The 26,490-nt window shown below is 42.5% G+C and overlaps 1 protein-coding gene and 1 long non-coding RNA gene across 8 annotated transcripts in view; both read left to right on the top strand.

Annotated features, from left to right (window-relative positions):
• Positions 535–12,848, top strand: LOC108635921. 2 transcript variants are annotated; one of them, XR_001918017.1, is made up of 3 exons: positions 535–579; positions 8,975–9,054; positions 12,730–12,848. It is a non-coding gene; the product is annotated as an uncharacterized LOC108635921 (long non-coding RNA). The 2 variants fall into 2 exon arrangements; XR_001918016.1 differs by lacking the exon at positions 535–579 and adding an exon at positions 6,206–6,379.
• The window catches only part of MIOS (meiosis regulator for oocyte development), a 36,289-nt gene continuing 25,109 nt past the window's right edge, over positions 15,311–26,490 (top strand). Inside the window, exons 1-4 of one of the 6 annotated variants that reach the window (XM_018047379.1) lie at positions 15,311–15,427; positions 16,402–16,493; positions 22,472–23,813; positions 24,132–24,230. In XM_018047379.1, the coding sequence (XP_017902868.1) occupies positions 22,520–23,813; positions 24,132–24,230 (1,393 nt within the window). In that variant the 5' untranslated portion in view covers positions 15,311–15,427; positions 16,402–16,493; positions 22,472–22,519. Of the gene's footprint in view, positions 15,432–15,569; positions 15,919–16,401; positions 16,494–22,468; positions 23,814–24,131; positions 24,231–26,490 lie in introns of those variants that run through there. The other 5 variants (XM_018047376.1, XM_018047378.1, XM_018047380.1 and 2 more) reach the window with 5 other exon arrangements.

Below are 26,490 nucleotides of genomic sequence, written 5' to 3'. Positions count from 1 at the left end.
GTTCCATAAGAATATTCAACCAAGTTTTTTAAATAAATCAACCAAACTCGTGGAACTAAAGTATCTTCAGAACATTAAGTAACTTATTTCTCATATTATGTCAATCCATTACAGCTCTGGTTCACACAGCAATGTCCCCAACTGAAGTAGCAGTCATCTTTTTTTTTTTTTTCCCCCGAGTTACACCTAAATTATATAGCTCCTTCTATACAATAGTTTGTTTCCTCCTCTGTCCTTTTAAGTTTGTACAAGGGTAAATTATTCAAAGTTTACAGTGAAAGGGACTTGAATTCATGTTTTACTATTTAGGGTATGAAAAACCTTTCAATACTATGCTCAGTTGCTCAGTCATGCCCGATGCCGTGTGACCGCATGGACCTAGGCCATCAGGCCCCTCTGTCCATGGAATTTTCCAGGCAAGACTACTGGAGAGGATTACCATTCCCACTCATACTCCATTCCACTTATACTTCATTCAATACAAACCAAGACAAATGTAAAATACCTAATATAATCATTATTCTTTGTTTATTTCCAGAACTGCAGATTCTGAAATACATATATATAGTTTTATTCAACGTAAGTACTTCTTTATTAATTATATATATGAATATAAAATATTCTATTATGCTAATTAACCCAATTAAAAATGCCAAATACTAACAGAAATGAGTGAGGACTGACCATGGGTCTTGGACTATTGTTTGAAAAAAGATATTTGGGCACCACCTTGTGGGGCTTTGTAGAAAGACGCTTTGAGAGAGTGTCTACAATCATTAACATTAAAATTCTTAGCTTCCTCGGATGCTAAACAGGTAAAATGCAGGTAGCCACTTACAGATTTTCTGGGAAGGGTAACAAGAAGATGAATCAAAGGAGTGGCAAAATTACTCTATGTATGAATCAAGAAACCAGCATCTGGTGAAAACTGAAATGCATTCATTTAACAAATGTTAACCTAGTTCCTTCTGTGTGTGAGGCATTGGGTAGAAAACAAAAAAGACCCAGTCACTTCAGCCTAATGGAAGCGATAGAGTAAAAGGCAATGGCACGTTTTACCGAAAGTATTTTTAAGTAGTCAAATATCCAGCTCTAGCTAACAGTACCGTGCGGAAGTGTTTGAGAGCAAAGAGCACTGGTGTCTGCAACTTTGAATGCATTTAAAAGAAAAGCAGATGGATAGAGGGATGGATGAATATTATGATCAAGCAAATATGTCAGATATTATAGATCAGATGTTGAGTGCAGAGTCTAGATGGTGGGTAGTGGGTTTGTTATATAATTCTGTCAACTTCTGAGTATATTTGAAACTTGTATAATAAAATATTAGATAAAAAGGCAACGGCAGTACAGAGTGATAATATCCATAATAGAGACCTGCAAAGAGGGCACCTGGCCCAGATTGTGACACAGAAGTCGGAAGTGCAGGGAGCAGAGGATAAGTAGGGTCTGAATAGGTGTTAAGTGTTAGCATCTCATTTTTGGAATGTGGGAATACTCATCAGCTCTTGTTTTGTTCCACTCTAGTGGGGCTTTAGCCAAAACTAGAGATGACAAATCCTATTTTTAACATTCTGTTACATAAACAAATATGTTGTATGAGCATGGCTAAATCCTTAAACTGAAATAGGGAAATGACAAAAGTCGTGCATGGTAGAAATATCTGAATTTTAAAACTTACCCTTCAATATTGTCTTCATAATAACATTTTTAAATTTTGAGTTGAAATGGAAGCATTCATTATGTTTGTTTAATTTTTCATCTTGTATTTGTTGTTTTGATTCAACAAATAATAAGGGGAATAGTGATTATTGTAATGTGTATCCTACCCTCAAGGAATTCACAATAAAATCATATGAGTATACTGTAATATAATCTGCAATAGCATTATTATAATCCATAATTATATATAAGCATGTGTGCATGCGTGCACACACACACACGTGTGTGTGTATGTAAAGAGACTGAGGATGTGAAACAAGGCCCAGCTACAAGTGCCAAGGAGTTCAGAACAGTAGACATTACTTCAGTTGTGGGAGACTTTGAGAAGCTGAGGGATGTATTTTGAGGAATGGAGAGAATTTAATTTTTCTATGTCTCAGGGAAGGATATTCCAGGGGAAAGTGGAAAAAAAGCATGTTTAGGGAAATGGCTGTGTAAAAATAACTGGGAACAATTCAGTAGGGCTGGAGCTAGAACGTATTAAAGGGTTAAGCTGAAAAGATATTTTGGGCCAGAATGGGGACAACCTCATATTGATAATTTTTTTTAATATCCCAGAAGCTTTTGTATATGTTACATAGAGAGGAATATTCACCATTTATTAGGAGATCAAACCAGTAGATCCTAAAGGAAACCAGTATTGAATATTCATTGGAAGGACTGATGCTGAAGTTGAAGCTCCAATACTTTGGCCACCTGATGCAAAGAACCTACTCATTAGAAAAGACCCTGATGCTGGGAAAGATTGAGAACAGGAGAAGGGGGCGACAGAGGATGAGTTGATTGGATGGCATCATCGACCCAATGAACATAAGTTTGAGCAAACTCTGAGAGATGCTGAAGGTCAGGGAAGCCTGGATATTATAGTCGTGAACAGTCAGACACGACTGAGTGACTGAACAAAACAATTAATTTTAAAATAATATATGCAGATGACACCACCCTTATGGCAGAAAGTGAAGAGGAACTAAAAAGCCTCCTGATGAAAGTGAAAGAGGAGAGTGAAAAGGTTGGCTTAAAGCTCAACATTCAGAAAACGAAGGTCATGGCATCCGGTCCCATCACTCCATGGGAAATAGATGGGGAAACAGTGGAAACAGTGTCAGACTTTGTTTTTGGGGGCTCCAAAATCACTGCAGATGGTGATTGCAGCCATGAGATTAAAAGACGGTTACTCCTTGGAAGAAAAGTTATGACCAACCTAGATAGCATATTCAAAAGCAGAGACATTACTTTGCCAACTAAGGTCCGTTTAGTCAAGGCTATGGTTTTTCCTGTGGTCATGTATGGATGTGAGAGTTGGACTGTGAAGAAGGCTGAGCGCCAAAGAATTGATGCTTTTGAACTGTGGTGTTGGAGAAGACTCTTGAGGGTCCCTTGGCCTTCAAGGAGATCCAACCAGTCCATTCTGAAGGAGATCAACCCCGGGATTTCTTTGGAAGGAATGATGCTAAAGCTGAAACTCCAGTACTTTGGCCACCTCATGCAAAGAGTTGACTCATTGGAAAAGACTTTGATACTTGGAGGGATTGAGGGCAGGAGGAGAAGGGGACAACAGAGGATGAGATGGCTAGATGACATCACTGACTCGATGGAAGCGAGGCTGAGTGAACTCCAGGAGTTGGTGATAGACAGGGAGGCCTGGCGTGCTGCGATTGATGGGGTCGCAAAGAGTCATACACAACTGAGCGACGGAACTGAACTGAACTGTACTGATACCTTATTTTTACAGATAATTCATGAAATATATTAACTTAATAAATTAGATTTCCCCAAATTCATAAACATTGTAAACTGAATCTCTTTTTTGAAAATTTACATCAGCAGATTCTTTTAAATGATTTTTAAGAGAAGACAAAATATACTCAACATTGCAGCAATTACAAAACTGATAAAAAATTTACAAAAGGGCTAAAACTTAGGATGTAAATTTGCTTCCTCATCCTTTCTGTCCTGATTCTGATTCTCCTTATGCTTCTGGTTTCTTTCCTCTTCCATTTCTTCCTGGGGTAACAATTATACTCAACTAAGAAAGCCAGGCTTAGCTTTGCAAATATGCTACTGATAGTCCAAATTTTGAACATGAAAATTAAGTCCATTATCCATTTGAAGATATTTATAGTCGTACATTGTACATTACATCAGAAACGGTCCAAATTATTGACTCAGACCAATCAGATATGCTTTGATTTTTCAGTGACCTGGTCTTTTCCTTAGAATGACACTGGTTCTGAACTCATTATCTTCAGAATTAGATATGTGTCTGACTTTCAGTGTTGGTTCTGGACATCTTTTTCTCATTTTACCAAGAGAAACCTACAATTACAAGTGCTTTGGACATCATTGTATTTAGGTAATTCTAAATTAATTTGATCCGTTGAAAATACAAATTTTCTTCTTCATCCACCATGAAGACTTACAATATTGACATCTTAACTCCAGACTGAGGAGTTTGGATCTTGGTCTGTAGGAATCATGAGTCAATGAAGTGTTCTAATAAGAGAGACACTTGAGATGTCCTTCAGAAAGATCAGTGGTTCAGAGTAAAAGGGTAAGAACAGAGGAGCCAGAAACCAGTTTGGAGACTATTGTTTGGGTAAGCAGTAATTAAGACCTAAATAAACTAGGGCAGTAGCCATGGGAGCATAAAAATTAACAGAATTTGAACACCTTATCTGTTCCAAAAGCACTAATGTGATTTACTCAAATCCTGCCCAATGAGCAGAAGAGGTCAGGCAGAGAGATGGCCTGGGATTTGATTGTAATGTTGATGGCTGCCACATTAGCGCTTCAGTGCTCCTCAGAAGCGGAGAAGGCAGAGGCACCCCACTCCAGTACTCTTGCCTGGAAAATCCCATGGACGGAGGAGCCTGGAGGGCTGCAGTCCATGGGGTCGCTAAGGGTCGAGGATGACTGAGCGACTTCACTTTCGCTTTTCACTTTTATGCATTGGAGAAGGAAAATGGCAACCCACTCCAGTGTTCTTGCCTGGAGAATCCCAGAGATAGTGGGTCCCCGTCTATGGGGTCGCACAGAGTAGGACACGACTGAAGCGACTTAGCAGCAGTAGCAGCAGCTCATCAGAAGGGGCGAGCCCAGTTTCTTAGTCAATTGGGGCTGCTGTAACAAATTACCATTGATTGGGTGGCTTCTAAACAACAGAAATTTATTTCTCACAGTTTAGAAGGCTGAAAGTCTGAGATGAGGTGTCAGCACAGTTGGGTTCTGGTAAGGGTCCTCCTCTGGGTTTCAATGCCAACTTCTCATCATGTCCTCACATGGCAGAGAAAGGGGGAGAGAGCCCTCTGGGGTCCCTTTTATAAGGGCACTATTCCCACTCTTGAGGGCTCCACCCTCATGACCCAATTACCTCAGGAAGGCCCCACCTTCTAATATCATCACACTGGGGGTTAGAATTTCAATATATCAATTTGTTGTTATTTAGCCACTAAGCCGTGCCCAACTCTTTGCGACCCCATGAAGTGTAGCTCCTCTGTCTATGGGATTTCCCAGGTAAGAATACTGGAGTGGATTGCCATTTCCTTCTTCAGGGACCTTTCCTACCAAGGGATCGAACCCACATCTCCTACATGCAGGCAGAGCCTTTCCCATTGAGCCACCAGGGAAGCCCCATGTCAGTTTGGAAGGGAGTATAAAATTCAATCCATAAAACCAGGTTACCCACAAATGGAACAGAGACCCTGTGAAGAGACAACCTGCAAAGAGGAAATGTTAAGATCACCAGTGTTGCAGTTATCATCCTAAAACTACCCCAGTTGATAAAGTGCTCTGCATGCTGCTTGAACTTTATCATTTCTGACTTAACTCTGTGAGTATCGGATGGCTTGTGAAGTACCCCTCTGTCATTACTGAATTTAGCATCCTAATCCCTCCAACAATGCTCTTTAAAATAATATTCATTGAGTTTTTTCTCATTAAAAATGTTTTACATTTTTTATTTCAGAAAACACAAAAAATAGTAAAGAGAATATTGATCACCTTTAAATCTACCACCCAGGGAAATCTACTGTTAAAATGTTAGCACAATTCCCTCTAGCCTTTAAAATATAAGGTGAGGGTCATTATGTTTATTCCATCTGGTACTGTTTTATTCCTATCACAGTAAACCATGAGTGTATCCTCTATCTTTGCATATTTTTTTCCCCCTAAGACAGAGGTTAGTAAACTAACCCAGTCTGGAAGATCCCCTGGAGAAGGAAATGGCAACCTACTCCAGTATTCTCATGTGAGAATCGCAGGGATGGAGGAGCCTGGCGGGCTGTGGTCCATCGGGTCGTAAACAGTCAGACACAGCTGAAGCGATTGAGCATACACACGGGCCAGAGGTTAGAAGCACAGTGGTAGAGCCAGAGTGTCTGGGTTCATATCCTAGTCCCACGACTTAAGAGATCTTGGGCAATTTATTGAACTTCTCTGTGCCTCAGTTTTCTCATCTGTCACTTGGGTTGATTTTCAGTCTCATCCTCATGAAACTCTGGTGAATTCTCTGATGGACCACCCAGAAGTCCGCCTTCAGTAATGAGTGACTTGCTGCTTCAGCTGCTGGGTGTGTTGCCAGAAGCTGGCCCACCGCTCTCAGACTTCTTTAAGGACTGCCTTGCCAAGAAAACTGCCTCATTCAAAGTCATGCTGAAAGGTCTGGATTCCTCCTTCCAACTGGAAACAAGTCTGAAGGGCCAATCTAATTCCAAAGTTTCCCACAGGTTGGCTGAGGCCTTCATTGGTATTAAATCACAGCTCAGCTTCTCCCTCTGCCCAACTCTGCATTTTCTTCCTCTCTTTCACAAGAGTTTATCTCAAGAATACTCCCTAGTAAGCTCCTACATCCTAATCTCCATCTTGGAATATGGTTGCCACAGCACCCAACCTGAGACAGTGTTAAATGAGCCTGTGTTGTGAAGCTTCTGGTACATGTGTGTGCTCAGTCGCTCAGTCATATCTGACTCTTTGCAACCCATTGGACTGTAGCCTGCCAGGCTCCTCTGTTCACGGGGTTTTCCAGACAAGACTATTTTAGTGGGTTGTCATTTCCTACTACCGGGAATCTTCTCGACCCAGAGATTGGAACCTGCATCTCGTGTGTCTCCTGCGCTGGCAAGTGGATTTTTTACCTCTCTGCCACCTGGGAAGCCCTTCTGACACATAATATATGCTATATAATTGTTTGTTATCAAACACATGAATAATCTACTGGGAGACAATAAAATGGAAATACAAGCTCAAGAAGAGAAAGTAGAATGGTATAAAATTTCCTGCAATTAATAGTTTATTCACTAAATTTTTACATTAATGATAGAAACTTTCATTAAGGTATTTAAATTTCACTGGAAATTAAAGTTTGATATAACCATTTTATTTACAACATAAACTTTAGAAATATGTTAAAAATCATACCCTTGACAACTTTGTAAATATATTATGACAATATTAGATGTAATCCAAAAAAATGATAAGTGCATTGTTTTACAAAATTGATTTAAGAGTGTTCTAGAATACTTCTTGGAGAAGGCAGTGGCACCCCACTCCAATACTCTTGCCTGGAAAATCCTATGGACGAAGGAGCCTGGTATGCTGCAGTCCATGGGGTCACGAAGAGTCAGACACCACTGAGTGACTTCACTTTCACCTTTCACTTTCATGCATTGGAGAAGGACATGGCAACCCACTCCAGTGTTCTTGCCTGGAGAATCCAAGGGACGGGGGAGCCTGGTGGGGTGCCGTCTATGGGGTCGCACAGAGTCGGACACGACTGATGCGACTTAGCAGCAGCAGCGGAATACTTCTTAAAGACCACTATTTTAAGATGTCTCAGATCTTCACATCCTCAACCTTTGTAAAAAGATTACCTAAACTATATCGCATGTTCACAGGGCCTTAATTTTCACTTGGTGCCTAAAGAGTAAAAGCTGCTCCCAAGTATAGACTGATTTTGTGCATGCGGAAATAAGGAGAGTTGGGATTATCCAGTCACAGGCTCCACAGAATATCCCAATAGTTGCTGAATTGCTGCCTAGGGCAGCAGTAAACTAGAAGGAAATTAGCAGTCTTCAACGGCTCTCCTTTATTGGTTTAAAACCACAACCAAAAATTCTGCGCTGGATCACCACAACATAAATAAAAGAGCTTAAAAAGAAGAACATCCTGTTAGGGCTACACAAGTTTAAATGAACAAAACAAACACGAAGACCAGCAACTCTGGCACTGTAAGAATAAATGTTTGATGAAGGCAGGTAGTGTAACCTCAGACCAGTCTGTTAAATTCCCTGACACAGTTTCCACTTCCAACAAATACAGTGCATTCTCACAGTCTGTAAATATTTTTGAATACATATTATGTAGTCAGGTACTCTAGGAAATTCAAAGTTCTATACTAAAAGTTCACTTGAGTGCATGCTAAGACACTTCACTTGTGTCTGATTCTTTGTGACCCTGTGGACTGTAGCCCACCAGGCTCCTCTGTCTATGGGATTCACCAGGCAAGAATACTGGAGTGGGTTGCCATGCCCTCCTCCAAAAAATGTTCCTGACCCAGGGATGGAACCAACATCCCTTATGTCTCCTGCATTGGCAGGTAGATGACCTCTAGCACCATCTACCTAGGAGAAAAATACCATCTGCCGTTTTCCAGACAGCAGGAAGGGAGAAGATGAAATGGATGGTGGGCAGCTTCTAAGAGACATTCTTCAGTTTTGCTCGCAAGAAACACAGTTTAGTGGAGGAAAATCAATTTTAAGCATAATGAGAAAAGGGTCACATTCGCATAGGGACTTTAGGGAACAAGGAACTGGCAGCAATATGAGAAGAACGCACTTTCACAAAAGCTTGGATGGAAAAAAGAAGGAGAGAAAGAGGTATTAGCAGGAAGGGAACGTGGATCAGAGAAAGATACTACTTTAGGAGTTGTTCAGCATGTTTACTGAGCACATGCTCTGCGCTGTGCACTGTTTCAGGTCGTGGAGATCAAGCAGAGAATAAAGCATATAGAACCCCTGTGTGTTACCTAGGGAATAGGATAAGCCGCCGTAACAAACAGTTCTGAGCAAACAGTAGTTTTTAATGGAAGAGAGTTCATTTTCTCTTGTGTAATGGTCCAGAACTCTGTGGCTGACCCAAGGGAGGAGGGAACCTCAGCTCCCCGAACTGGCCTAGGACGTAGACTGGTGGAGCAGTTTTGCCTTCCTTCATACGTGGCTTCCCTCCCTAGTCCACGTTTCTTTTTGCTATTTTCCAGGGACCAAGAAAGAAGAGGAAGTAGACAGTGAGAAGCTTCTCTTTTGAGGGACATGATCCAGTTCTACTCACATCTTACTGGTCAGTTCTTTTTTTTTTTTAACATATTTTTTAATATTGGAGTACAGTTGATTAACAATGTTATGTTGATTTCAGGTATACAGCAAAGTGATTCAGTTATACGTATGCATGTAATTGGGCTTCCATTGTGGCTTAGCCGGTAAAGAATCCGCCTGCACTGTGGGAGACCTGGGTTTGATCCCTGGGTTGGGAAGATCACCTGGAGAAGGAAAAGGATACCAACTCCAGCATTCTGGCCTGGAGAACTCCATGCACTGTATAGTCCATGGGAACACAAAGAGTTGGACAAAACTGAGTGACTTTCACTCATGTGCATGTAATCTGATTTAGGTCATACCTGCTGGGAGAAATATCAATAACCTCAGAGATGCAGATGACACCACCCTTATGGCAGAAAGTGAAGAGGAACTAAAAAGCCTCCTGATGAAAGTGAAAAAGTTCGCTTAAAGCTCAACATTCAGAAAACGAAGATTCATGGCATCTGGTCCCATCACTTCATGGCAAATAGATGGGGAAACAGTAGAAACAGTGTCAGACTTTATTTTTCTTGGGCTCTAAAATCACTGCAGATGGTGATTGCAGCCATGAAATTAAAAGACGCTTACTCCTTGGAAGAAAAGTTATGACCAACCTAGATAGCATATTCAAAAGCAGAGACATTACGTTGCTGACTAAGATCCGTCTAGTCAAGGCTATGGTTTTTCCTGTGGTCATGTATGGATGTGAGAGTTGGACTCTGAAGAAGGCTGAGCGCTAAAGAATTGATGCTTTTGAACTGTGGTGTTGGAGAAGCCTCTTGAGAGTCCCTTGGACTGCAAGGAGATCCAACCAGTCCATTCTGAAAGAGATCAGCCCTAGGATTTCTTGGAAGGAATGATGCTAAAGCTGAAACTCCAGTACTTTGGCCACCTCATGCGAAGAGTTGACTCATTAGAAAAGACTCTGATGCTGGGAGGGATTGGGGGCAGGAGGAGAAGGGGATGACAGAGGATGAGATGGCTGGATGGCATCACTGACTCGATGGATGTGAGTCTGAGTGAACTCCGGGAGTTGGTGATGGACAGGAAGGCCTGGCGTGCTGCGATTCATGGGGTCGCAAAAAGTCGTACACAACTGAGCGATGGAACTGAACTGAACTGAACTGAATGGTCTAGTGGTTTTCCCTATTTTCTCTAAGTCTGAATTTGGCAATAAGGAGTTCATGATCTGAGCCACAGTCAGCTCCCAGTCTTGTTTTTGCTGACTGTATAGAGCTTCTCCATTTTTGGCTGAAAAGAATATAATCAATCTGATTTCGGTGTTGACCATCTGGTGATGTCCATGTGTAGAGTCTTCTCTTGTGTTGTTGGAAGAGGGTGTTTGCCATGACCAGTGTGTTCTCTTGGCAAAACTCTATTAGCCTTTGCCCTGCTTCATTCTGTACTCGAAGGCCAAATTTGCCTGTTACTCCAGGTGTTTCTTGATTTCCTACTTTTGCATTCTAGTCCCCTGTAATGAAAAGGACATTTTTTGGGGTGTTAGTTCTAGAAGGTCTTGTAGGTCTTCATAGGAACTATACAAAGATCTTCATGACCCAGATAACCACAATGGTGTGATCACTCACCTAGAGCCAGACATCATGGAATACAAAGTCAAGAGGGCCTTAGGAAGCATCACTATGAACAAAGGTAGTGGAGGTGATGGAATCCCAGTTGAGCTATTTCAAATCCTAAAAGATGATGCTGTGAAAGTGCTGCACTCAATATGTCAGCAAATTAGGAAAACTCAGCAGTGGCCACAGGACTGGAAAAGGTCAGTTTTCATTCCAATCCCAAAGAAAGGCAATGCCAAAGAATGTTCGAACTATCGCACAATTGCACTCATCTCACACGCTAGTAAAATAATGCTCAAAATTCTCTAAGCCAGGCTTCAATAGTATGTGAGCTGTGAACTTCCAGATGTTCAAGCTGGATTTAGAAAAGGCAGAGGAACCAGAGATCAAATTGCCAACATCTGTTGGATCATCGAAAAAGCAAGAGAGTTCCAGAAAAATATCTACTTTTGCTTTATTGGCTATGCCAAAGCCTTTGACTGTGTGGATCGCAACAAACTGTGGAAAATTCTGAAAGAGATGGGAATACCAGACCACCCGTCCTGCCACTTGAGAAACCTATATGCAGGTCAGGAAGCAACAGTTAGCACTGGACGTGGAACAACAGACTGGTTCCAAACTGGGAAAGGAGTACGTCAAGGCTGTCACCCTGCTTATTTTACTTGTTTGCAGAGTACATCATGAGAAATGCTGGGCTAGAGGAAGCACAAGTTGGAATCAAGATTGCTGGGAGAAATATCAATAACCTCAAATACACAGATCATACCACCCTTATGGAAGAAAGTGAAGAACTAAAGAGCCTCCTGATGAAAGTGAAAGCAGAGTGAAAAAGTTGGCTTAAAACTCAACGTTTAGAAAACTAAGATCATGGCATTTGATCCCATCACTTCATGGCAAATAGATGGGGAAACAGTGAAAACAGTGAGAGACTTTATTTTTTGGGGTCTCCAAAATCACTACAGATGGTGACTGCAGCCATGAAATTAAAAGACACTTATTCCTTGGAAGAAAAGTTATGACCAACTTAGACAGCATATTCACCCCACTCCGGTACTCTTGCCTGGAAAATCACATGGATAGAGGAGCTTGGTAGGCTGCAGTCCATCGGATCGCAAAGAGTCAGACGCAACTGAGCGACTTCACTTTCACTTTTCACTTTCATGCATTGGAAAAGGAAATGGCAACCCACTCCAGTGTTCTTGCCTGGAGAATCCCAGGGACGGGAGAACCTGGTGGGCTGCCCTCTATGGGGTTGCACAGAGTCGGACACGACTGAAGCGACTTAGCAGCAGTAGCAGCAGATAGCATATTAAAAAGCAGACATTACTTTGCCAACAAAGGTGTGTCTAGTCAAAGCTTTGGTTTTTCAGTAGTCATGTATGGATGTGAGAGTTGGACTGTAAAGAAAGCTGAGTGCCAAAGAATTGATGCTTTTGAACTGTGATGTTGGAGAAGACTCTTGAGAGTCTCTTGGACTGCAAGGAGATGCAACCAGTCCATCCTAAAGGAGATGCAACCAGTCCATCCTAAAGGAGATCAGTCCTGGGTATTGGAAGGACTGATGTGGAAGCTGAAACTCCAATATTTCGGCCACCTGATGTGAAGAACTGACTCATTTGAAAAGACCCTGATGCTGGGAAAGATTGAGGGTGGGAGGAGAAGGGGACGACAGAGGATGAGATGGTTGGATGGTATCACTGACTCAATGGACATTAGTTTTAGTAAACTCCGGGAGTTGGTGATGGACAGGGAGGCCTGGCGTGCTGCAGTTCATGGGGTTGCGAAGAGTCGGACATGACTGAGTGACTGAACTGAACTGATGCATGTAATCTGTTCTTTTTCAAATTCTTTGTTTATTTAGGTTGTTTCATAATATTGAGCAGTGTTCTTGATGCTATGCAGTAGGTCCTAGTTGATGGTAGTGGTGGTTGTTCAGTTGATAAGACGTGTCTGACTCTTCTCTATTTTAAATATGGCAGTGTGTACATGTCAATCCTAACCTCCCTCCCTAACTCTCCCTCTCCCCCTTCTCCTCTGGTAACCCTAAGTTCATTCTCTAACTCTGTGAGTCTTTTTTGATAAAGCCATGCCTAGCCGAAATCCTGACTGGATCACCAAGTGCCTTGCTGATACGTGTGGGTGGTGGTTTAACAGAAAAAAACCTAACGGTGTGGAACATATATTCCAGAAGAGGATGACAGCAATGGGCAAGTAAAGAGCCATTTTTACAGAATTGTTGTTATTGTCGTTCAGTCGCTAAGTCATGTCCGACTCTTTGAGACGCTGTGGACTGCAACACACGAGGCTCCTCTGTCCTCCACTGTCTCCCAGAGTTTGCTCATATTCACATCTATTGAGTTAGTGCTGGGATGGTGAGTTATGGGATGGTGGGCATGAAAGCCTGAGCGGGCTGAATTCAGGGGAAACAGGAGGATGTGGGATTAGAGAGTGAGTATGGTCCTCTCCTTGGAGGAGAAAAGTGGGAGTGACTGTACTGTACGCTAATGGTAAAGAAGTAGTAGAAATGAGGATGTTGAAGACACATGGGGAAGGAGAAAATTGATGGTGTAAGGTCCCAGGAGTAACAGCATATAGGGCCCCTCCTTTTCCTATATGTCAGCTGCTGTTGCTAAGTCGCTTCAGTCGTGTCCGACTCTGTGCGACCCCGTAGACGGCAGCCCACCAGGCTCCCCCATCTCTGAGAATCTCCAGGCAAGAACACTGGAGTGGGTTGCCATTTCCTTCTCCAATGCATGCAAGTGAGAAGTGAAAGTGAAGTCACTCAGTCGTGTCCGACTCTTAGCAACCTCATGGACTGCAGCCTACCAGGCTTCTCCATCCATGGGATTTTCCAGGCAATAGTACTGGAGCGGGGTGCCACTGCCTTCTCCTATAAGGAGGTAAAAATGGGAGTGAATGAAAGCTGTGGGAATTCTTAACAGTTTTAATTTCCTTTCTGAAGTAGGAAACAAGGTCTCCTCCTGAGTGTGTGGGGAGATGTTCCCCGCAGCTTTGTGTGGTAGGAGTGAAGAAGGAGGGAACTTGTATTGATCTGAGGGGTGGGGATTTGGAGCCAGGACCAACACCATTGACAAGAATGGCAAGATAGTGTTCGAAGTGATGAATCCGGTGGTGTCTCACCTCAGTGCTCAGCATTTTCTTTAGCCTCCACTTCTGCAACAGCAGGAGTGAAAGGGAGCCTCAGACCTCCACAGGCAACACTTGCCGCAGACTTCCTCTTACCCAGATTATCTGCCTTGAAGATTATTAGGACTAAGCTCAGTATGCTGTTTATATCAATCACCACAAGCCCCAAATCACATCCTTTTAACTAGGAACAGACAAGCAAAGATGGCGGGACATCTGAAGAAAGTCTCCGTGTCAGCTTTGTAACACCTGTGGCAGCATCATTCATTCAACTATGGGAGCCAGAAACCTAGAACCGTCTTTCTCCCTCACTCCCATAATCATCCCAACCTCTATATGTTCCCCAGGCCATACACTTCTCTCCATCAGCACCCTCCCTACCGCTGGTAGTATGGGTAACCATCATCTCTTACTTGGATACTTACCTTATTCCTTCCCCTTCTCTCCTGTAAAAGTTGACTACACCACTCTCCTCATTAAAAACGTTCCATGACTGTACCAATGCCTTTAGGGAAAAGTCCAGCCGGACTCACTTAGCTGGTTTCCCAACGCTAATACATCATTTTAATCTGTCCCCACTTCCCACTGTTTCCCCACTGATATGTGCCCTCGTGACCCTGCACTTTCTCTTCCTCTGCTCTAGAAGGCTCTTCTCTTCCAACCCCTCTGCCCTGTTCCCTTTCCTAACATCTCCTCGTCCTTCTTGTCTCAGCCCAGCAGTCCTCCAGGAAACATTTCTGACACACACAAACACACGTCTTTATTGCTCCGTCCACTGTCCCCAGCATTAGAGCAAGTACACAGTAGGCACTCGGGACGTCTTTGTGGAGTAAATGACTGAATAAATTGTGAACCAAGTACCCTGGATTTTCTGCTACATCGATGGCCCGCAAATAAATTTTTAATGGAAATTTAGACTGATTAAATAAGCTAAGGAGATGGAAACGGCAACCCACTCCAGTGCTCTTGCCTGGAAAATCCCTTGGACGGAGGAGCCTAGTAGGCTACAGTCCATGAGGTCGCGAAGAGTCAGACACGACTGAGTGACTTCACTTTCACTTTTCACTTTCATGCACTGGAGAAGGAAATGGCAACCCACTCCAGTGTTCTTGCCTGGAGAATCCCAGGGACGGGGGAGCCTGGTGGGCTGCCATCTATGGGGTCGCACAGAATCGGACACGACTGAAGCGACTTAGCAGCAGCAGCAGCAGCAAATAAGCTAAAATGTCTAAAGCGCTTGAAACCTGAAACAACTCAGTGAAGCGGCCTGGATCCAAGTGCCCGGGATCCAGCCCGCGCGTTCAGGGGCTGGGGCCTGCGGAGGCGGACCGCAGCGCTCAGACAGCAGGCGGGGCCTGCAGGTTACCGGGAGCTCCAGCGCAGTGACCACGCCCCGGGGCGGGGCGACTGCCGGGATCGCCGGGGGCGGGGCTCGCAGTTGGGAACTCCCCTTCCGAGGCCGAGGCGCGTCCGCGCGTCCGCGAGGCTGGGTGGTCGGGAAGTGGACTCCGGCCGGGTAGCCAGGTTACTGGCCGCGCCGCCGCGGCCGCCATCTTGCCGGTGTGTGGACTCCCCCGGCGGGAGGGGCGGTGACTAGGCCGGAAGCGGCAGTACGACGGGCGCGCTGCCTCCCAGGTCGGTGAGTGCGGCCCGGGCTCCGCTCTCGGCTCCGGGAGGCTCGAGTCCAGGGCTCGGGGTCGCTGGGACGGTCTCGAGTCGCTCGGGAAAGCCCAGTTGAAAAGCCCGGGCGAGTGCGGACTCGGAGGGGCCTCCTCCGAGCCGAGACGCGGGGAGTCGCGTTCCGCGCTGCAGGATAACCGCGGCGGGCCCGGCCTCGGAGCTGCGAGCGGCCCGCGGCGCGCGGCTTCCTCCTCCCGGAGCTGGGTCCGGCGCTGCAGCCTCCGCGGCGCCGGGTTTGTGCGGAACCGCGTCCTCGCCGTGGACGAGAGACGCAGCCAGTGTCTGGAGCGTGGGAGCCGCCCGCAGATTCCTGCCTCCCCCGGCTCTGCTACCAGCCCTGCTCTCCTTGTACTGATGAATACTTTAAGGGCCTGTCACCCGGGTGGCGCTGTTCGCTGCCTGTACGGAGTCGTGAAAATTCCGTGAGAGGATAAAGCTTCTCACAGGTGCCACGAGCCTTCCTAAATCACTTAGAAAGTGACTGCCTTTGCAGTCTTTTTTATAGCTATATTTTAATGGAAATTGGGGGTTATGCAGAACATCTCCTTGAAAATGGTGATAGTAGAAATTTCTTGAAACTGCTGCTGTTATTACTTGCCGTGCTGAGACAAGTAGAAAAGGGAACAACAAGATGTAAAGGGTGGTTGGATACCCTGTACACTTAATATTATATAGGTCTTCACTGTCCACTAGCCATACAGGGTTGAGATGTGCTGAAAGTGTAAAATACACATTGGATTCCTGAGACTTGGTACCAGAAGAAAAGTAGATGTCTCATTCATGGTGAAAGGATAATATTTTTGATATGTCGGGTTAAATATATTGTTAAATTCGACTTGATTGATTTCTTTTTATTTTTCAATGTGACTGTTGGAAAAGTCTAAGTTATATGGCTAACACTGTGCTTCTGTTGGACCATGCTGTTACAGATGAGCATCTGGTGAGGAACACAAAATCATCGACATGGCTTTCCTTTGCTCAGAAACCATTACTGGGAAGTGAGCCCTTGTTATACTTGAAGGTGAGGATCTAAATGTAAGCTGTAATTACGGCAAGCTCCACCCCTCTGCCCCCAGTGTCTTGGTGTCTCCAGCATTTGAAAGCCTTAATTTCCAGTGCTGTTTAAGGGAATCGTAGTGATACTGACATATTTTCGATGCAAAGAACTCGTTTAATTTGTCACTACTCTGTGCGATGGAGATAGGAGATGTTCTATCTCTATTTTATAGTCTTGGCGTTTTAAGGTACTTAGGGTCAAGCTAGTAAGGGGCTGGAGATATTCTGCTCTTCACCATATTCCTGGTGGTCTTTGTTCAGGAGCCAGAATCTGTCTATATTGTATGTTGGACTGGAAAGAAAAACAGTTGGCTCTTCGACAGCAGGGGTTTGAGCTGCATAGGTCCACTTATACGTGGGTTTCTTTCAATGGTAAATACCACAGTGCTACAGGGTCGACAGTTGGTTGAATTTGAGGTTGTGGAACCACAGATACAGAGAAACAACATGTACAGAGGACCAGCTACATGTGGACTGTGCTGCAGGGTTAGTGACCTAACTGCCTGGTTGTTCAAGGGTCAACTATGTTTTTTGAGGGTATAGATGTACCTGTATATTCAGGGCCAGTTTTACGGTCTGTGACCTATGCAGACATTGTCAGGGCCCATCTTTAGAAGGCCTGGCACTTGGTATGGTGCTCTTCTGCCATGGTCTTGAAATTCTTAATATGTTCTGAATAAGCGGGGCGGGGGTCGGGGGGCCCTGCACGTGAGTTGATCCTTTCTCTGTGCAGTGATCTAGGATGGGAGTAGGGAGGTGCTGGGAAAGAGTGAAAACATCTGGTCCTCTCTACGCCTATGTGAATTAAGCAGGGTTTGCTAGACTCAACTCTCAAATTCTGTATGAATTCTGATTCTGTATGAATTACTGTAGTCAGATTTGTGGATGGTAATATAAATATATACATCATACGAGAAGAATTACAGATGATTCTTAATTGTGAGTCATGTAAATTAAATAGTTTTTTGAATTATAGTAGTACATTCTGTTTTTTTGTTTTTTTAAGTTGGATTTTGCCATGTGGCACCACGTTTTCTTACCATAGATCATTTATGTAAAGAGTACAGCTATGGGATGGAAGCCTATATGAAAAATGTGCTTATTTTAGTATTTGTCTTTCAGCGAGATAGGAAGATGGGCCAGATCTTAGGATACCTACAGTTGAGAGGTTTCCTCTCTTTACAAGGGCATGAGTATGAATGAAGCCTTATTTGGCAGTATCTGTTCCTTCTTTGTGTTTTTCTTAGCTACTTCCTGTTACACAAGGTGCCTTTTCTTCTTTTCAAATTTTTAAATGGTCTGTAAGATTGGACATAACTTCAGCACAAGGATACAGGCTTTATTATACTAGTGTGTTAGTTAGCTTGTGCGTATGTGTGTGTGCGTACACACTAAGTCCCTTCAGTTGTGTCTGACTGCGACCCTATGGAGAAGGCAGTGGCACCCCACTCCAGTACTCTTGCCTGGAAAATCCCATAGATGGAGGAGCCTGGTGGGCTACAGTCCATGGGGTCGCTGAGAGTCGGACATGACTGGGTGACTTCACTTTCACTTTTCACTCATGAATAGGAGAAGGAAATGGCAACCCACTCCAGTGTTCTTGCCTCGAGAATCCCAGGGACGGGGGAGCCTGGTGGGCTGCCATCTATGGGGTCGCACAGAGTCGGACACGACTGAAGTGACTTAGCAGCAGCAGCAGCTGCGACCCTATGAACAGTAACCTGCCGGACTCCTCTGTCCATGGGGATTCTCCAGGCAAGACTACTGGAGTGGGTTGCCATGCCTTCCTCCAGGGGATCTTCCCCACCGAGAGATCAAACCTGTGTCTCTTATGTCTCCTGCCTTGGCCGTCAGATTCTTTACCGCCCACAACTGGTTAAAAAAAAATGCCATATAGGCTGGTTGACTTAAACTATGTAAATTTGTTTTCTTATAGTTCTGGATGCTGTAAGTCTCAAATTTGGGTGCCAGGATGGTTTGATTTTGGTGAAACCTATACTTCCAGACAGCTGCCTTCTCCCCATGTACTCATATTGGGGAGAGAGCTTTGGTATCTCTTTGTCTTCTTTTAAGGACACCAGTTCTGTCAGATCGGGGCTTCACTTTATCACTTTGTTTAGCCTTAAGCTTAATTACCTCCTTAAAGACTCTTGTCTCCAAGACAGTCATGTGGAGTTGGGGCTTCAACATACAGATTTTGGGAGGACACAGTTCAGTCCATAGCAGCCAAGGTGGATACTGCTGCTGCTAAGTCGCTTCAGTCGTGTCCGACTCTGTGCGACCCCATAGACGGCAGCCCACCAGGCTCCCCCATCCCTGGGATTCTCCAGGCAAGAACACTGGAGTGGGTTGCCATTTCCTTCTCCAATGGATGATAGTGAAAAGTGAAAGTGAAGTTGCTCAGTTGTGTTCGACCCTCAGTGACCCCATGGACTGCAGCCTACCAGGCTCCTCCGTCCATGGGATTTTCCAGGCAGGAGTACTGGAGTGGGGATGCCATTGCCTTCTCTGCCAAGATGGATATCTGGTTGCTAAAGAATTAAAGATTTTAAAAATAAATAAATAAATAAATAAATTTAAAATTAAAAAAAAAAAAAAAAATCTGTCCCTGTTAACTGCTGTGTTCCCAGCATTTAGAACAGTATCTAGAACATAGGAGAGGCCCAGTAAATATCTATAGAATAAGTGAAAGCCAGGGTATTAGAGCGATCTTCTCAGGGCTGCTTGCTGTGGGCCCTTACCCAACAGGTGAACCAGTTATGACAGTGACCACTTAGTTTTTGGCTGGAGCCAATGCCTACTAGAAAGGGCAGGGGTGCAAGCGTGGGGAGATTGGTACAACTTGGAGAAAGCAGTGTGAGAAGTGTCAGAGGGAGCATTTAACAAATGCATTTATTTAACAAGTAGTTACTAAGTCTCTACTACGTGCCTCATACTCTGCTGGGTACTGGAGGTTCATATGGAGAGCAGAAGATACTTTCCGTACTCTCAGGGAGTTTATAATCTAGTAGGAGAGATAGAAAGTGAAGTTGCTCAGTCGTGTCCAACTCTTTGCGACCCCATGGACTGTAGTCCACCAAGCTTCTCCATCCATGGGATTTTCCAGGCAGGAGTACTGGAGTGGGTTGCCATTTCCTTCTCTAGAAGATCTTCCCGACCCAGGGATCAAACCCAGGTCTCCCGCATCATAAGCAAGACGCTTTACCGTCTGAGCCACCAGGGAAGTAACACTAGTGGGAGAGATGGAGAGGGTGATTTAGAAGGGAGGAGTATGATTCGATGAGGGTGTATATCTAAGTAACCTGCTTTAGATTCGGGAGGGGATAGAGGGTGGTTGATTTCAGGCTGAGCAGGTTTTAACTTGGCCGAGAAGGGAGGGGAGACAGGTGTGGCAGTGGGGGTGGAGGGTCACATCCTAGGAAGCTAGAGCTCAGTTAGCAGGGAGACAAGTGGGGTACATGGAGGCTGGAGCAGTAGATAGGCCAAAGCATTTAGGGTGTTGTAGGTTATATTGAAGAGGTGGAAGTCTGTACGAAGAAGCAGTTGGAAACCATGAGAGGGTTTTAAGCAGGAGTTGGATAACCTGGATAAGTTTGTGTTTTATTAAGATCACTTTGATATAATGATGAATTTCATACAGGCCAGAGTAGGAAGATGAATGAAAGAATTGCCGAGACACCACCACAGGCCAGACATGTTGTCTGTTATTTTTTTATGGAGTCAGTATGCAGAGCCCTGACACTCGGCAGCCTGGGTGGAGGAAAGAAGACAGTGAATAATTCAGTTGAGTTAGCGTCAGGGGAGGCAAACCCGGAGGGGCGGGGAAATGAAGTTGAGGCTGCTAGTAAGAATATAATTGAAGTGACCGATCTTGGGCTTCAGACCTATTAAGGAAGGAAATAAGGCAGTGTTAGAATTCTTAAAGGCTTTTCCCAGTCATCTAAATTTTGTGAGTCTGTTGAAATTCTAGACTGGTAATTGCTGACTGAAACTTTTGCAAGATCAAAAAGTTAAGTATGTTTGAGCTGAATTTATTTAGAATATCTTTATTAGGATTCTGTGCCAGGCTCTGCATCTGGTACAGGACATAAATGAATGAACCCTGACTTCGTGCCTTAAGAACTGACAGCATGGGTATACAGATACCAGTCGCCATGAAGATTATGAGTATCTTTGTTCATTTTTTAATCCGTACTTAATCTCTAGCCTTACCTCTTACCTCTTTGGAAGGAATGATGCTTAAGTTGAAACTCCAGTACTTTGGCCACCTCATGTTAAGAGTTGACTCATTGGAAAAGACTCTGATGCTGGGAGGGATTGGGGGCAGGAGGAAAAGGGGACAACAGAGGATGAGATGGCTGGATGGCATCACCGACTCAATGGATGTGAGTTTGAGTGAACTCCGGGAGTTGGTGAGGGACAGGGAGGCCTGGCGTGCTGTGATTCATGGGGTCGCAAAGAGTTGGACACGACTGAGTGACTGAACTGAACTACCTCTAGCCAGACTCAGTGAAAAACAAAAGTTTACATTTTTGTAAGCATCTTGTATTTTTAAACTAACCATTTTTAGCATAACTATTTCTAGTGCTTAAGTGTGCTTAAACTTCTACCAGAATAGTTAATCTTTTCAAAAGTCCTGTTTCAATACCTATTCAAAGGTTATAGAATTGAAAATTGAAAAAGCCTCTATTGCTCATTCAGTTTTGCAGTGTGCAGTGTATCCTGCTGGTCATAAGCAGGATGATTTCAGGTAACCCAATTGCATTTTTAATAGTTACATATTTATTCAGTGTATGTTAGGAAAATATATTTGGCATGTCATACTCATGATTCATGGACCTTATGATGAAAGCAAAACTGATTTTCAGATTTTAAGAATGAGTCAGTTTAAGGAAAAACATTAAAAAGGGCACAGGTGGTAGATGAATAACAGAAGTTTGGAAAACACTAGTCTCAATGGCACCCCGCTCCAGTGCTCTTGCCTGGAGAATCCCAGGGACGGAGGAGTCTGGTAGGCTGCAGTCCATGGGTCACTAAGAGTTAGACACGACTGAGAGACTTCACTTTCGCTTTTCACTTTCATGCATTGGAGAAGGAAATGGCAACCCACTCCAGTGCTCTTGCCTGGAGAATCCCAGGGACGGAGGAGCCTGGGGGGCTGCAGCCCATGGGTCGCTAGGAGTCAGACACGACTGAAGCAACTTAGCAGCAGCAGCAGTCTTAAACCAAGCCTTAAGCTGTATAGATGAGAAAACAAAAGGACCCCCAAACACAAAAGACTTTTTGAGCCTTTACTGTACTAGCTGTATAGTATATGTCAGAGCTAGGACTAAAACTGAGTACATTCCTGCTTCTTACCATTGAAATTTGAGGAGACTCGTGGCTTTTACTTCAAATCTGCATTGTCCGTTATGGTGGCCTCATGTGGCTATTTATATTAAAATTAATTTAAATAAAATTTTTAATTTGCACTGCCGTATTTTCTAGTGCTCAGTAGTCAATGTGGCTAATAGTTACCATAATGGACAGTTCAGAGACAGAACATTTCTGTCATTGCAGAAGGTTCTTTGGATAGCAACTTTATTACCTAGATACGTAATTACTTAGGTACGGTAACCCTTTAATGTTTTATCCCCTTCAAAGGGACGATACTTACTAATTTACTCACCACCTGAAATTATTTCAACCCTGATTGAAGGTACTAAATTGAAGGTACTGTTAATAGTGCAATTAAGATAATTGATCATGGGAAATAAAGCCAGAATGAAGTTCTCAGATTCCTACCAGCTCAACTTAACTGAAAGAAGTCCTTCTTTTCCTCTTTTTATTAATAAATACTGTCTTGAATTCAATAGAAATTTCTAATAGAAAATTTCCTGACTTTCTAAATCCCGCTTAGAATTATATTTCATTAACATTTTAAAACTTTTTATTTTTCAGCAGATTTTCACTGAATGGACCTAACTGGACTCTCTGAGATCATCAATAAACATGAGCGGTACCAAACCTGATATATTGTGGGCACCACACCAGGTTGATAGATTTGTTGTATGTGACTCCGAACTTAGTCTTTACCATGTGGAATCTACTGTGAATTCAGAACTCAAAGCTGGATCTCTACGTTTATCTGAAGACTCTGCAGCTACATTACTATCAATAAATTCAGAAACCCCATACATGAAATGTGTTGCCTGGTATCTCAGTTATGATCCTGAATGTCTCCTAGCAGTTGGACAAGCAAATGGTCGAGTCGTACTGACAAGTCTTGGTCAAGATCATAACTCAAAGTTCAGAGATTTGATAGGAAAAGAATTTGTTCCAAAACATGCACGGCAATGCAATACCCTTGCATGGAATCCACTGGATAGTAACTGGCTTGCTGCTGGTCTAGATAAACATAGAGCTGACTTTTCAGTGCTGATTTGGGATATCTGCAGCAAATATACCCCTGATATAGTTCCCATGGAGAAAGTAAGACTCTCTGTAGGTGAAACTGAAACATCATTATTAGTAACAAAACCACTATATGAATTAGGACAGAATGATGCTTGTCTCTCTCTTTGTTGGCTTCCACGAGACCAGAAACTTCTGCTTGCTGGTATGCATCGTAACCTGGCCATTTTTGATCTTCGGAATACAAGTCAGAAGATGTTTGTGAATACGAAAGCTGTTCAGGGTGTGACAGTAGACCCATACTTCCATGATCGTGTTGCTTCCTTCTATGAAGGTCAGGTGGCAATATGGGATCTTAGGAAATTTGAGAAGCCAGTTTTGACTTTGACTGAGCAACCAAAGCCCTTAACAAAAGTAGCCTGGTGTCCAACTAGAACTGGTCTGCTTGCCACTTTAACAAGGGATAGTAATATTATTAGATTATATGATATGCAGCACACACCCACTCCCATTGGTGATGAAACTGAACCCACAATAATTGAAAGAAGTGTGCAACCTTGTGACAATTACATTGCTTCCTTTGCTTGGCATCCGACGAGTCAAAATCGAATGATAGTTGTAACTCCTAACCGGACAATGTCTGACTTCACTGTGTTTGAAAGGATCTCTCTTGCCTGGAGCCCAATTACATCTTTGATGTGGGCTTGTGGTCGTCATTTGTATGAATGTGCAGAAGAAGAAAATGATAATTCTTTAGAAAAAGATATAGCAACAAAGATGCGCCTTCGGGCTTTATCAAGGTATGGGCTTGATACAGAGCAGGTGTGGAGAAATCATATTTTAGCTGGAAATGAGGATCCTCAGCTCAAGTCACTCTGGTACACTCTGCACTATATCCTTTGTGTGGTGAGTTCTGTGAGATGAATCAGATAGAAATGTTCTTGAAGTTTGTTGAAAGGTCAGTCTGTAAATATCATGCTGAATGTTTTGTGTGCAAATACAAATCACATAATACTAAAATCACAAAGTAAAATTGTTTACAACTGTTGAACTTGAGATACTGCCTTGCAGATGGAGTAGGAGGAAGAAAAGTAGATCTCTAACAGAGTAGAACTGACGCCTTTTATAAGTTGGCTCCAAATGAAAATAAACTTAGTTTTGAAATACTTTATTATGCTTCATCACTAGTATTTCCTATGCATTTAAATACTTATGAAGCAGTATACGGAAGATATGGACCAGAAATCTCCAGGCAACAAAGGATCATTGGTTTATGCAGGAATTAAATCAATTGTAAAATCATCTTTGGGTAAGAAAATTCTGTTTTTTATTTTTTGCAATATGTTTTTAATTTTTGTTCTCTTTATTTTTTCCCCATATTTAGTTTAGGATACTGTAATATCTGGCCATATTTTTTTTATTGCATTGTTTCTGACTGGATATTTTAGGGAATTGAGTTAAATGCATAATTGTTTATATATGTAAAATTCTTTTTGGAGGGAGTCTTGGTTCTTTGAAGGGATAGTTGACTTTTCTAAATCTATTCATTAGTTTATTCACTATTATTTTTTTTTTGAAGACTCACTTTGAAAGATATTACCTTAGAGGATTTATAGACTCTTCCTGGTGGTTAGTTCAGATTTTATCACAGTATTTGCTTTTTTAAAAAATAAATTTAAAAGTTTCTAATTGAACGAGACTCCTTTTTATTTTGCTGCCTAAACCCTCCCACTTAGCTGTCTGATGGCAAGGCCTGTAAAACTATGACATGAAGTATGGATTTACCTGAAGTGCCTTACTATTTCAGTCCTTGATGATTGAAAAATGTATGAATTAATGTAGGATTGAAATTAATAGACTATTTAGCAGTTAAAAAAAAGGAAATACGACAAGAAAGCCAGGCTTACTGTCTGTTCCCTGACTTCTTTAAACAGTTCTTCCTATTGTCTTTATTGGAGTTGAATTATGAATTATAGTTGTTTTCTCAGCCTAGCATTTGATATCTAGCTTTAGATAGCTGTCAAATTTGGTCTTGAGTCAAGCTGCTAGAAAAGTAGTTCTTACGATTTAGTCAGAAAATAGGAGTAGAAGTAATAAATCCAACTTGTTGTTTTTATAGGACTTTCATGAATACTATACCAAAAAATACAAAATAAAATGCTATTTTTTAATGAGTAGTTTGAGCATTTCAACTAAATGGTTGTATTATTTTTTTTTAAGGATTTTTAAATTACTTTGATTCACATTATTGAAGATTGAGTAGACTATTTCATCTATTTCATTTTGGTGTTCTCTTAGTAGGTCCGACCCAAAAAAGTAACTTTTATTATAAACAATAAAGTGAAGAGTTTAATTAGAGACTTCCATTTTTACTAATATAAGTAAAAGGTCAGTAATACTGTGTTACCTTGATGAAAAGTATAGCTATATAGTAGGTCAGACCACATGCGTTCTCAGTATTGTGAGGTTTATTGTTTTTTGCTGTATTTTGATATATTTCAGGGAAAAGCCAGCCAAGTACGTGTAAAGCGCAGGGGAATAATGGAGTATCTTTATATGTTTTTGGTGCAGTAGAAACAAACCTGAGTATCATGAGTTAAGAGTAGTCTTTACCCAAACTGATTAAGACTACTGTTGGAAAGATTACCTCGTTGCTGGACTTTTGGCTTTTTGCTTGGTTTGGATTGGTTTAGGTATTTTTGTTTCTGCAACCCCAAAATAAAAAGTAGAGAAATGACTGTCAAAGATGGCAGTCCTTAGGTTTCAATCTTTTCTTTTTTCCTAATTGTACCTCTAATAATTCAGCACATAGTAAGTCAACGTGGGAGCCATCTTGCCCACAGTAACCTAATGCACAAGTTTATAGAGTGCACAGCTAAATTTTAACTTTGGTGACAAATAATATATAGTGAGTGCCGATTATGAATTAGATAACATGCTAGTTGCTTTCTCATTGTTACTTGATTTAATTCTTTCAACTGTAATATAAGGTAAGTTTATTCATTTGGCAGATATTTATTACTTGCTCACTATATGCCAAGAATTCTAAAATTGAAGGCATAACTATCAACAAGATAGCTAAATCTCTTTCGTCATGGAGACTGAATGAGATAGGATTCCTGCTCTTGGGAAGATTACAGTCTATAGTTGACCCTTGAACGAGGAGGTGGGGGGAGTGGTTAGGGTCGCTGATCCCTCTCCCCCAGTCAGAAATTTGCATACTTATATTTCTTTCTCAAAAACAAAGAAATTGCTAAGTAACTCACTCAAGGACAGGAAGCCAGAACAGTTTAGATAGAATTAGGACTGAAAGCCTAGTTCTTTTGATTCCACATATTGTGATCTTTAATCAAACACTAACTTTCCCCCACATTTAGAGAGCTGTAAAATGAAAATACAGGTATTTATTGAAAACTCTGTGTGTAAGTGGACCCATGCAGTTCAAACTATATTGTCCATATAATTCAGAATATGGACAGGTAAAGTTAGTTATAATACAAGGAAGAACAGACAATTGTGGATAGAAGAATTCATAATCTGGTTGTAGGGACTAGTGGTGGTTTCTTGCG

This window comes from Capra hircus, chromosome 4, assembly GCF_001704415.2.
Source record: "Capra hircus breed San Clemente chromosome 4, ASM170441v1, whole genome shotgun sequence".
Taxonomy (NCBI): domain Eukaryota; kingdom Metazoa; phylum Chordata; class Mammalia; order Artiodactyla; family Bovidae; genus Capra; species Capra hircus.
This window is presented reverse-complemented; position numbering and strand designations above follow the sequence as displayed.